Genomic DNA, 13,972 nt, shown 5'->3' on the forward strand with positions numbered 1-13,972 from the left:
GCAGCAGCAGCATCAGGACAATACTCTGAACAACACATGTTCTATGGTCAATTCGGGTAAGAACCTTACCAAAGAACAGGGTGTGAGCATGGCTGGAAGAAAAGCCACCAGACTCCTGCCTGAATGGTTTGCTGTTGATAATTCATGAAGGTGTGGACCAGGAATGACCACTGAGAAGCACTTCACTTTAAGGTTCTGAGATCCAATCCATCTCCAAGGATGCTATGAGGATGAGAAACCAGATACCCTCAGGGGTATCTCACTGTTTTATAAAAATATATCACTTTCTGCACTTAGGACACATCCCTGGGCAAACATGGGCAGTGCATTCATTCATTCCCCTTATACTCATCTGTTCTGTGTAAGGGACTGTGCTGGTTCTAGAAGGGGCATGAGAAAGACAAACGATCATCAGAGAAGGGAGACTTTCTCCTTGGTCTTAAGCTCAGAAAGGAATATGTAATCAGTGCCCGAACACAAAGGGCACAGAAAGACAAAATGAGCAGTATCCCCAGTGCCAGCCATAGACACAGTGGAGAGCTTTCTCCACCAGCAGCTCTTCACGAGCCAAAGCTTTGAGCACCACCAGAGGCCTGTAAGGCTCTTGGGGACACCAGGCAGTGGATGTGTTGTTTTCTGATGATTCAGATTAATCCAGGATAAAAGTTGAGAAATGTATGTCTAACGTATCACTGCATCCCCTCTCTCAAACATTACAAAGAGAATAAAACAAGGTCATCCTTCTCCTCAAAAACCTTTAAAACAAGCAGCTTTTGGTTTTTTTCCCTCTCCTCTTACTGTTTATGCCCCCTTCTCCCTGCAGTTCAAACTAGGTAAACTGAGGCCCAGCCTGAGACCCTTGTGGCTGGGGGCAGGGAAACAGCATCTCCCTGGAACTCCCTCCTATTTGGCTTTTTCCATCCGCTGTGGGTGCAGCCTGGGCCCTTTTGACACTGTCCACAAGTGCCAGGAAAATGTGATCAATGCTTGGCTCCTCACCACCCAGGAACAGACAACGCAAATGTAACACGCAGAAGTGCAAGCTTCTCCAAAAGCCCAAGGCCACCACTGCCTAAATCATGTGTGCGAAACTCCATCAATCAACAGCATGGGCCTTTCTGCAAGGAGCAGAACCTCCTGAGGCACACGGGTACCTGGAGTTGCCTGAGAGAAGCCACGGGCTTTTCTCTGTGCCCTGTAGGTTGGCACAAGCAGGGGGCAGAAGAGTCCTCGGGATCTGTGACAGAAGTCTGTGCCAGATGGATTTCCACCCAGATGTCCCCAGGCTCTCACAGTGGTGCCCCGACACCAGCAGGGTTGGGCCAAGTCTTCTCTTGCTGCTTAAAAGTATCTATCTCTGTTATCCTAGGCTACAAAAATAAATATGTTCCCGGGAAGCTCTCCCTTGTCCTCAACGCTGGGCTAAAATTCATGCAGTGTCCATAACTCAAACAGCTTTGATAAACCCAGGGTCACTGACATTCAGGTCAAGCAGTCGCCTTGGGCCAGAGTAGTTTGGGGCAACATGGCCATGACCGGAAGGCCACAGAACCACATCCAGCTTGGGAGGCAGCTGCCCGCCCTGTGCAGGGACAGCCCAGCTCCCAGCAAAGGCAAACCCAAGTGACAAGGTCAGCAGGAGGGCAGGAGAGGGGCGCAGTGCTGCCTGACCCCTTCAACCACATTTCCTGCTCGGCCTCCAACAGCTGAAGTTCCAGAAACGAGGGAGACTGGCAGTTCAAAGACCTCCTGTTTAGGGAGGCCAAAAGCCTGGGAACTGAAGCAGAGGCCAAGGCCCCGAGTGGCCGGGTCAGGACTGAGCCCTCCTGCTCACTGCCGCCCAGCTCCCTGCAGTGCTCCACGCACCAGCCCCACTGCTGCCCGCACCCTGCTTCCCTCAGGCTCTGGAGTCCCAGTAGGTCCTCTGGTAATCCGGAGCTGGCACGGCCCCCCGGGTTCCCCTCCACACCCTTGTCCTTCCTCCTCCTCCTCCTCCCTCTTAGCCCCAGTGCTCTCGTCTTCCCTGACTCTCCGGCTGGAGACATCCCTTCCCCGGGACTCTTCCTCTCCCCTAGCTCCCCACCAACATCTCCAATGAGTTCTCATTTCTGCGATGACTTGACTTTCTCCTCCCACTGTCTACAGGAGACATTCTGCTCAGAGCCCCCCAACCCCAGCCCTATGCTAAGCACACCCAGTCCCCTCAGAAACATACTAGCGTTGGCCAAATCAAGGCTGGATTCTAAAAACATCTATGTGAGTGTCCCATCCCATCACCTCACATGGCATGTGTATACAGCAGACCCATCAGTTTACCTCTCCCAGTGGATTCTTCCTTGGGCAGCCCCCTTTCCACCAGTACCACTGTTCCCCAGAAACCTGGCATAAAACCTCCTTCCTCCACCCCACAGTCCTCTGGTCACCCAGCCCACTGATACTGCCTTCATATTTTCTGACTCCCCTCATTATTTTTATTCCTAAAACATCCCATAGGCTGCCCTGTCCCTCTGTGGCTGGACCACACCACAGCCTCCAATCTGGCCTCCTCCAGGCTCTCCCACTTCCAGACACCTGGGCACAAGACCAGTCCAAATAGACTTTCTTACGGCACTGCCATCACTGTGTCTGTAAACTTATAGCAGTTCCCTGCTGCTTCCTGTGTTGAGTCATACTTGCTAGATCTCAATGGAGGAACAACAGCCATAGAAATTACACCCTCTATATGCTTACTGAGATGGAAGATGGGTAACCTTGGCATACGGCAGGATGGTATCTCAAATCAACGGGGATAAAGAAAACATTTAAAAAAGCAGTATCAGAACAACCAACCAGGGCTTTCTTGGTGGCGCAGTGGTTAAGAATCCGCCTGCCAATGCAGGGGACATGGGTTCAAGCCCTGGTTCCGGAAGATCCCACATGCCGTGGAGCAACTAAGCCCGTGCGCCACAACTACTGAGCCTGCACTCTAGAGCCTGCAAGCCACAACTACTGAAGCCTGTGTGCCACAACTACTGAAGGCCGCGGGCCTAGAGCCCATGCTCCGCAACAAGAGAAGCCACCACAATGAGAAGCCCGCGCACCATAACAAAAAGTAGCCCCGGCTCGCCGCCACTAGAGAAAGCCCACGCGCATTAACGAAGACCCAATGCAGCCAAAAAAAATAAAATAAATAAAATAAATTTATTTTTTTAAAAAAAAGAACAACCAACCACACATTTAGGAAAACAATGAAGTTCATTTCTCCCGTATAATGTCTGCATGCATAAATCTAAGATGGATTAAAGATTTAAATATTTTTTAACCTATAAAAGTGGCAGAATAAAATACACATGAATATTTCATAGTCTTAGGATGGGGATGACCTTCCTAACAGAGAGGTCTAGAATCCAGAAAGAAAAAGACTGACAGATGTGACCAAATATGAATGTTCAAGGCCCATATAGTAAAGACACCATACGCAAACTTAAAAATCAGGTAAAAGACTGGTGAAAAATATTGTAACACATACAAGAGATATGAGATTACTACTGAAAATACAAGATCCTAAAAATCAGTAAAACAACAGTTAAAAAATAACATAATAATGGGCAAAGAACATAAACAGGCAATTTCCAGAAAAAATAAACACAAATGGCCAATATTTGAAAAGGATACTCAACTGCACTAATAATTAGGTAAAGGGCCATTAAAACACAATGTCATTTTTTTTAATGACAAAAATTTTAAGTGTTGGTTGGAGGATGTAGGGACAATGACACACAACTGGGGGGAGTGTCAACTGGTAAATGTTTCTGGAGTGCAATTTGCCAGCATGTGTCAAAATTCACATTTTGAAGAGCTTTCGACACAGCGGTTCCTCTACTGTGCAGCTCACCTACAGAAACGTGCACTTGTGCACAAAACACCACACGTGGGGACCTCTGTAATAATGATGCTAGTAAGGATCTGGCATGGTCCAGCAGCAGCTGAAACCAGTGGGTGTCATAGGCCTTTTCTCCCCCTCACTGTCCCATCCCCTCCCGCAGCTCTGGGTTGTCCTCTGATGAGTGAAGGAGAAAGTCAGGCCCATGGGCCGAGACACAGAGTCTGGACTTTAATCTACCATATGATGGGAAGCCATGCAGGAAACGAACACCCATGAGAGAAGAGAAAGGCCCAGAGTGATACCCACCTCAGTGAAGAAGCCCGCTATCCCAGCCTGGCAGGAGCCGTGTTCCTCTCCATACTTCTTCTTATACTCTAGAGGGGGAGGGGAGGGAAGAGAAGCAAACCACAGCCTCATCAGTGTGTGCCAGTCGTGTGCGGAGCGCCTGAGCATGCTGGGCATGTTCTTGAGTGCGGCCGCAGGCCCGGCCCAGGGACGCCGTCCAGACTGGGGCGCGGAGAAAAGTCTCAGGAATCCACCAGACCTCAAAAATCCAAGCTCTGGTGCCATCAGGTAGTGAGGCTGCCAAGTGCCCTGATGGGCTTTCTCTGTTCATGTGGGAAAGGAGAAGCAGCAGACACAGTAATTAAGTGGGAGGCCGGTGACAATTATCTCATTCACTTCAGAAAGGACGGGAGCCCCAGGAGGAAGAAAGAACCGAAAACACGACACAGAGATGGAATGATGTGGCCGTCCCAGTGTGGAGTCCCCTGGGAGACGACCAAGCCTCCCAAAAAGACACTCCATCCAGCTGGAGGCAATATGCTTTCCACCGTACGACCAGAAACCAGCCCTCAGAACCCAGGGGCTGTGGGAAGAGGGGACTCCACCGGACTGGCCCCAGAGCACGGTGACACCATCATCACTGACACCTCTTGTCTTCCTTGTGTGGAAGGAAAAGGCGAGATCTCTTTTTCCCTCCACAAATGGATACAAATGGATCCAAAAGAAAACAAATGGATAAGTTCTCTTCCCCCACCTGTCCCTCAGTTCCTAATACTCCAACCCAACAAACGGGAACTCTGTTGCTACTGCTTCATTTTTCAGTTGGCATTTTAAGTTTAGCATGTTCTGGGCACTGTGTCAGCTGTACCCACTCACCATTTCATCAATCCCTCATCCCTGGGAGCCCGCATCACCATTTGTTAACAGGTAAAACCCCTGAGGCTCAAGAGAGTTTAAGTGATTCGTCCGAGGTCACGAAGCCAGAATTCTATCCAAGTTCGGCAGACTCGGAAATTCACGTTCTTTCACCTCTGTGGCTGATCAAAGGTTTTGCAGTGAGTGATTACACAAAACCTAGAAGGTGACAAGCCATGTGAAATAATGACATGGGTAAAGGCATGGAGATGGAGTGATGTTCAGCTTAGGTGACTCTAATTACATGTGAAACTGACATTGCTGGACAGAGGCTCATGGCTGCCCCTGGGCACCTACAGGTCCAAGAGACCCAGTAAAATAACCCAGTGACCCCCATGTCACCCCCTGGGCTCCTGACAAGTCTCTGGTTCCATTAAAAGCAATATACTTAATTCTGAAACACAAAATAAATAATACAAAGGAACAGTGAAGCTGTGATTGCAACACAGTGCCACTTCCTGTGGTCCAGAGTTATGTCCTGGAGGAGAAGCAGAAGGGCCCTGGGGAAATACACAGAGGAATTCATTTTCTAACAACACTCACTGCAGAGCCTGGTAACATTCTCCAGTAAGTGGCCATTAACCAACTGCTAAATTACAACGGAATGTCAATGGAGTTACTCCTCTTCCAGGCGAGGGCTAAATCAGTTTCTCCTACCTTGTCCTGTTATTACAAAGAGAACTCACAGCTCTGCCAGAAAGCAACCCAGTGACAGTAGAACACACTTCTCTGCAAAATCTTGCACCAGGGCCGGGAGCGGGACTTATGCAAAGTCATAAAGAGATCCTGCATCAAATTGTACGATGGCAAGAAATCATAAAAACTAATAAATCCTATATCAAATAGCACAATTGCAAAAGGGGTCAAAATGTCCCAACCGGAACAGTCATATTCAATGTGGAAGGTCCGGCAAAAAGCATATCCACCCACTGACCCGATTGTAAGTCTCAGACAAAAGAAACACAGAAAGGAAATTCAGCCCCCACGAGCTGAAGGAAACTACAGTGCAGGACACACAAGTTCAGCCTCATAAATTTAGGACATGAATAGGAATTATGTGGGAATCTTTCATGTTTTAAAGAAAACAGTCTCAAGGTCTCTTTTGTGACAGGGGCTCCAAAACTAGACGGGAAAACTTGTCTTTCTCTACCTCATCCCCACACTCTGCTGGCGAGCGCTGAGTCAGGAGCAGGCCCCGGGTTCCTGAGGTGACCACAGCCATTCTGGGAGCTGGGAGGGTCCCAACCCCACCCCAGGCCAAAGGGCCGCAGGGGAAGCCCTTTGACCAGCACCCCTGCCTCAGCCGGCATCGTAGCACCGTCCAGAGGTCAGCCCGGCTCCCCAGGCTGGGATGGCCTCTTCCGAGGTCTGTGGGCCTCCCTCACACACAGGAAGCAGTCACCATCTCACCGGCTTTGACATTCCTGAAACCCCAGGGACTATTCCTGCCTTCTCAGCTTGCTCTAGAGCAAGGAATCAGACCACGTGGGGCTCCTGACTAGCACCCATGGCTCCTGAGAGGACAGGCCATGTTCTGACTGCCCAGAAATGCCTGTACTCTGATTAACCCCTTCAACCTGGAACAGGATCCAGTCCTATGCCTCCTCGCTCCCCACAGCACCACACACTTTGGGGGGCAGCTGTGGCAACTCCAGTCTAGGAAGGCTCCACTGGTATGTGTATCTGACATTTCACATGCCACAGCCTTCCAGAACCCCTCCTCAGCTTCTGTGCCCAGGTGACCTTGTAGGTAAAGGTAAGTGATACCCTCTCCCCATCTCAAAATGTGTTTGTTCATCACATAGTTTATTCAACACCGAGATGAATTCACCCATCTCAGTGCCCCCAACACCAGCCCGGTGTAAGGTACAGTGTGTGCAGGTGAGGCTTTGCTGAGGGAAGGTGTGGGCGCTGCCGTCTGTGCCCAGACCCGAGGCCCCAGGCGGAGATGCAAGAGGATCTGGTACATTCTTTCAGCCACTGAGCACCTGGACTCTCCAACTTGCTCGCCTTGGATCTCTGTGCCCCCTGACCTCCCAGCCCTACCCTCTGTCCTCCAGTCCATCAGCTTCTGTGACCTCCACCCCAGCCTTGCTTGTAGAGGAGCTGTGTCCTGGGTACCAGGAATCCTGCTTCTCCAATCGGTGGTATCACTGACCCCAGAGGCCTAAGGATGGAAGTAGGTGTGACTGGAGCAGGGCAAGGACACACAGGATGGATTTTTCTGGGCTTTCCGAACCTAGGTTGACTGATTCTGCCTTGGGCAATTCCATCTCCCTCTTGGGCCTCAAGAGAAACTGCATAGGATATTCAGAACTGGTTCTTCAATCCGTGCCCACCCCCTGGCACGATCCTTCACGGACTGTCCTCAAGGATCTGAGGACACAGATGGGACGGCCCACGCTGGGACATACTGAGCCTGTGTCCAAGCCTGGCCCTCCTGGTACAAAGTGCTCTTCTTCTAAAAGCCAAACTCCTGTGAAGAAGTGACATGAGCAGGCTTCACAGAACACTTCAAAGCTACTCCTGATCAACCACATCTTAAGACTCAGCACCACTGTGCGAGCACAGCCACCCAAACCCCAAGTCAAGTTCTGTGCCTGGCCTGCTCCTTTCCAGTAAAAATCAAACACCCACATTGTGCTGGCCTACCAGATATTCAAAAATCCTGATTAAGTGAGAAGTGATCTAAGAAAGAATTTGTAAAGTGAACAAGGCCACACAACAGGTAAACTGGCACCTCAGGGTGCAGTGGTGGCCCTTAGGGCCCAGGCCTGGGCTATGGGGGCTTCCCAAGAGATGCTGGCCAGATACACTGGACCCTGGACCACAGCATGCTTCAGTTGTTTTCACTCTGTTGAGTGCTATTTGCATGAGTTAAGGACACCACTGTTATTTTAACCTGATACCTTCTGCAAAAAAAAATACATATATATATATAATATATATAAATATATACAAATATATAAAATACATATATATTTTAAAATATTTTATATATTTTATATGTATGTGTGTATATGTATGTGTGTGTGTGTATGTATATATATATATATATATATATACATATATATATATATATATATATATATATATAAAGGGCAGGTTGTAGTTTCTCTCTAATCCAGTTCTAAAGTACAGGCCTTTCTTCTTCAAAAAACAATATATACATAGGGCAATCTATCATTCCCGTATGCTAGAAAGCTCGATTTTGCTTGCCTATACTGGAGAAGGCAGGAGAGCCTCTACCACAGAGTTGTGAGAAGGGGGGTGAGTGTGGAGACAAGGGGCTGTCCCAACACAGCATCCCCAGGTCACACACCCTCCCTCTGCGGAGAGGTCCAGGAAGTAGAGGGCGGAGGGCTGGGGCAGGACCTCCAGCCTCCTGTGTTCTCAAGAAGGACTACTCCTGCACACACAGAGGCACCGGGCCACTCCTGGGCACGTCCATTCAGTCTCCAAAGGCCCCGAGGACGTGGCCGGGGACAGAGGACCACAACACGCCAGTTTCCTCCCTCTCCGCTATGCAACAAAACGTTTATCCACCTCAAAGCAGCACGGGAGAACCGGGCTTGGCACAACAGCAGCTCATGGATGCTGTAACAAACCTGACTCTGTTAAATGTGGGGGAACTGAATCAGGGAAGCAAGACGCGGTGGAACGAGGGGCCCAGACAGCCCTTGGAGGAGCTGGGAACGGGTTGGAAAGCTCTGTCTTTCTGCGGTGGGTGGATCTGAATTATGTGGCCTGCATCACACACTTTGATTCATTAAGTTGTATGGCTCCTCCAGTCTAAAAATGGTAGTATTTTCCTTGGTTGAGCTGCTGGTTTTACTAAACCCTGTCTAAACAGCAGGCAATTGAGAGAGGAAAAAATACTGGTTTCCAAATGTTCATAACCCACAACTCAATGCATGGAACGTACACTAATGAATTTAATTCATTCAAGAATTAGGCTGGGTGGAGTCGCTTCCTGCACTCTTCCCAAAACATTGGTGGGATAAAACCAACCCATGGAAAGATCAAGATTTACATACAGTGTAACATATATTCTTCCTACTGAGCTCTCTTCCTTTTAACCATTTGAGAAAGTTTCATCTTTCAAAGCCAGTCTTTTTAACACATCAATTTTAAAATTATCTTTCCATAGTTCCTTAGCTTAGCCATGAAATAAAATATCAGAGGAAAAAAATAGCTTTCCAGTCTTAATGTCTGAATTTTTGCTCAATTTCTGAGTGAATACTAACCAACTGATAATTAAACAATTTGATTATACATAAGAACTTATATACAAAACAGAAACAGACCCAGAGACATAGAAACAAATTTACCAAAGGGGAAGAGGTGGGGAGGGATAAATTAGGAGTTTGGGATTAACATACACACACTACTATATATAAAAGAGATAACCAACAAGGACCTACTGTATAGCACAGGAAACTATACTGAATATTTTGTAATAACCTTTAAGGGAAAAGAATGTGAAAAAGAATATATATATTATATATATATATTATATATATATTATATATATTTTATATATATTATATATATTTTATATATATTATATATATATTTTATATATATAATACATATATTTTATTTTATATATATATATATATATATATATATATATATATATCACTTTGCTGTAACCTGAAAGTAACACAACATTGTAAATCAACTATACTTCAATTAAAAAACAACAACAATTCGGAGGACAATGAAATCAGGCAGACAGATATCTAGTGATAAAAAGAGCATTTAAATATATAAAACAACCCTCAGTTACAAGAACCACAGCCTAAATGGAAAAAAAAAAAAGAAACCTGTTCTGAACTTAAAAGCCACCACCCTTCTTCTGCTTAATAAGACTGTGACCTTCATCAACCTCCCTAAGCTTCAGTTTTCTCATTTGTACAATGGTGAAAAGAATACTTAAACCGCCCCCCCATGATGTGATTACTCAGTAAGATCATAAATGGTAAGTACCTAGCACAACACCTGGAACCCAGTAGGTGCTTGATAAATATTTGGTGACTCTGAATCTGTTAGTGTCTCTTAAAGGAACGAAACCTAAGACATCCATCACACAGATATGTAATTTTAGAAGAGGAGATTCATAACATTTGAATATCCATAAGGAAACTATTAGATGACATAGTTTAAGTAGTCAATAATTCCACACAATGTATGAAACCATGTCTGAAGTGTAGAATATATTTGTGCCCAAGATAAGAATTCTTAGCACCAAAGGGAAAGCTTGATGGGTCTCCCTGAGCTCCAAGAGCCACTGCCAGAGGCTTGGCCCTGGCTGTCCCCTCCAGCCACCCTCCCTCTCAGGGTCCCCCTCCACATTAATTGGGCATACTACAGGACTGCATCTGCTTTTTTTAATTTGCTGTATTTACTTAAATGAGATAATGTTTATGAAAGCTCTTTGGAAACCATAAAATCCTATGTAAATGTAGAGCTCTTTATTTAATAAAAATTTATGAGGCTTGTTCTTGAATTTTTAAATGGATTAACTTAGCCTTTTATGGTTCTCTCCAAAACAAAAACGCAACAAAACAAAACCTCAATTGCTTTTCATTTGTAAATGGATCTTGATTGATTCGTATCCCCTGTGGAGCCACAGCCCTCAACATTAGAAGGGGGAAGAGGAATCTTCTCATCTAAATAGGGGAATCTATTTCCTTCTCTAGAAACGATCTCTGTCTTGAGAGATGCAAAAGCAATTAGGAATTAAAGGCCTAGCCACCACGAAGAAAATGGTACAGAAATCTTTGGAATCAATGGGACAATTTTAAAGCACAGTAAAATTTGATAAATTAAGACCCCAACAATTCCAAACTTGAGAATATTTAAACATGGCATGAATTAAACTTCAGATCATCTACATAAAGAGAGCTTACCAAGAAAATAAATTGTGCAAATATGATCTTCAAAGGAATTTTTTAAATTATAATCTTTTCAAGGAGTCTTAAAATCAGGTTAGCAATACCCAGCTTTCCACCCTCCATTATTCATTAAAGCAGGACCGCTGGACGTCTTCGGAGAAGGTTTAAGGACACTATGATACTATTTTAAAAGTTAATTAGAAAATTCCCTTTTATTGAGTACTCACCCTGAGCTAGGAGCTGTGTTAGGCACATTATATACTTCAAATACCTCTCTCTTTTTTTTTTTGGCCATGCTGCGCGTCTTGTGGGATCTTAGTTCCCCATCAGGGATTGAACCCAGGCCACCACGGTGAAAGTAACGATTCCTAACCACTGGACCACCAGGGAAGTCCCAAATACCTCTTAAGTAGGGATTAATCCCTCCATTTTACAGAGGAGGGCACTGAGGTTCAACGCTGGGGGCGGGGGGGGGGGCTGGGGGGGTGGTGTCTACCCAAAGTCACCGAATCAGGAAGTAGGAGCTATGGGTTCAATCATAGGAATGAGTGAGTGGTAAAGCCAGATTCTGAAATTAGATCTAATATACAGTGGTACCTAATTGCATTTATCAGTGTTTTATTTGGAATACTTTTTGTTAATTTAGCTGAGCTGCTCCCAGATTATTCCATATTAGTGAGAATAAAAAGATGACTTGTTTATAACCCCCCTCCTGACAAGCTCTGGCTTCTCGCCTCAGTGGACATAAGGGCAAAGGATGAAAGAAATCTCTGCGCTTGATTTTATCAATGCACTGACTTCACTTCGGGGAGTCCTAAAATCCCATTGTAACAGGAAAGAGCTAAATGGGATTCCAAGTTCGATTTGTTTCTTTGCCTTTAACCTTTGCTTTTTGTTGCTTTTGTTATTATAATCATACAGAATGGCCTGCCTCAGGGAACTCTGCCCCTCTGACTGAATGTTAAAGTGCTCCTGTTCAGCTCACAGGGAAACCATCTGACCCCGCCCACCTGTGGATGGCTGCAAGAAAGAAGAAATTAACACATCCCTTCACCGAGGCTGGCCATTCCAGGAGATATTTGCAAAACTTATGGTATTTTTACTTTACTTCCTCATCTCCTCCCCCTCTCTGTGCTATAAAAGAAACTGGCATCCAAACCCCGATAAGATGATTTATTGGAGACACTAGTCTGCCATCTTCTCAGTCTGCCAGCTTTCCGAATAAAGTCGTATTCCTTGTCTCAACACCTCATCTCCAATTCATTGGCCTGTTGTGCGGCGAGCATAGTGAGCTTGGACTCGGTAACACCATAACTTGGTTAATAGCAACTAATGTTTTACAGTGCATGCTCTTTAATTTAGGAAGCATTTTGCCCATCTGTCACCCCACTAAAGTTCTCATTTTCTCATACATTCTGATATAAACCAAACCCCATATGGTAGTAATGACGATATTCTCCTATCAAATAAACGGTCTGACTTAGGGGTATGCGCCACCCGTTTATTTTACTTTGTGTCCTAAATTCATTATTGTTTCCCATTCCCTCTACATTTCCTGGTTCCAAACAGGATATTCTGATAGCATTTCCCACCAACCAGAAACAGGAAGCACCCGAAAAGCCCGGAGAAAAATGTCCTTGTGCCAAACCAAAGACGGACTTTTTAAGAAGTGAAAAGTTTGAGACATTGTGGACAGGTGCCCACATACTTAGAGGCTCTCCTCAATTAAACCAACCTCCCAACATTCTGGAGCACGGCTGACCCTCACCGAGACCCACAATCAGGCCACAATTACAGAACAGTGTGTGGTCTTTCTGAACACTTTCACCTGCATTTTCTCATGAGCTTCTCACAATAACCCTCAGAGGTAAATGCAATGGAGGCATCATGGTGTCCATTCCCACCGAGGGTCCAGCCACAGGGTGAGGCCATGGAGGCAGAAGCCTGGGAGATCGGGCCACACCCAGCCCCACCCTGGGGTCTTTCCACTCTTGCAGAGGAAGTGTCCATCCTCCCCTGCCCAGCACCCACCATTTGTCTTTTCCATGGGCCCCAACAGGCTGCGGACTCTAAGCGGGTCTCTGTTTTTCCAGTTGTGAAATGAAATAATCCTGCCTTAATGCCACCTTGAACGTGGATGCAGCCTGGGCCCTTGCAGAGGTTCCAGGCCATGTACACGGGCATGGAATTCTCTCCCCACTCAGCTCTGCCACTTTGGAAGCATTATGTTCCCGCTCTGTTTTCCCCTGTAGATGGGGAATTTCTTGGGCTTCATCCATCAGGCACTTGGCACAGGGTCTAACAGGTACTTAATAAAACTGAGTGGACTCTATCCCTGGTAGACAAATTAGTTGCCCTATAGTAATTAACAAACACTTGTTTGGCAGACAGTACATTAGCACATAATATGGTATATTAACATATATGTGCTTATTAGCATATACAATCTTCCCTCAGTATCCATGAGGGCTTGGTTCCAGGATGCCTGCAGATACCAAAATTTGCAAGTGCTCAAGTGCCTTATATAAAATGGCAGAGTACAGTTGACCCTCCACATCCTTGGATGCGGAGGGTCAACTGTAGTATTTTATATATATATATATATATATATATATATATATGTATGTGTGTGTATATATATATATATATATATATATATATATATATATATATATATATGCCAGCCATTGCTCTAAGAACTTACAAGCTCTAACTTAATCCTCTCCACAGCCCCTTGAGGTAGGTTAGGCACAAGAGGTTAAGTCACTCATCTGAAATCACAGCATTAACAAGTGGCAGAGCCAGGACTGGGACTCTGACGGTCTAGGCCCAGAGTCCATGCTCTTAGCCACCACTCTACTTGGCCTCTTGATTGTGCAGCATGTGAATAACAGAATGGAAGTTAAAACTCAGCCTGAGCAAGCCACCCCACATCTCTGGATGTCAGTAAAGACAAAGAGGCCAGGCTGGGTGATATCTGAAAGGTCCGGTCAAACTCCAAAATACT

At 45.8% G+C, this 13,972-nt stretch overlaps 1 protein-coding gene across 1 annotated transcript in view; it reads right to left on the reverse strand.

The window, feature by feature from the left end:
• The window catches only part of ITGA9 (integrin subunit alpha 9), a 324,192-nt gene that overhangs the window by 276,335 nt on the left and 33,885 nt on the right, over positions 1-13,972 (reverse strand). Inside the window, exon 5 of the mRNA XM_057555761.1 lies at positions 4,172-4,239. Within this exon, the coding sequence (XP_057411744.1) occupies positions 4,172-4,239 (68 nt within the window). The remainder of the gene's footprint in view (positions 1-4,171; positions 4,240-13,972) is intronic.

This window comes from Balaenoptera acutorostrata, chromosome 10 (assembly GCF_949987535.1).
Source record: "Balaenoptera acutorostrata chromosome 10, mBalAcu1.1, whole genome shotgun sequence".
In the NCBI taxonomy this organism is placed as follows: domain Eukaryota; kingdom Metazoa; phylum Chordata; class Mammalia; order Artiodactyla; family Balaenopteridae; genus Balaenoptera; species Balaenoptera acutorostrata.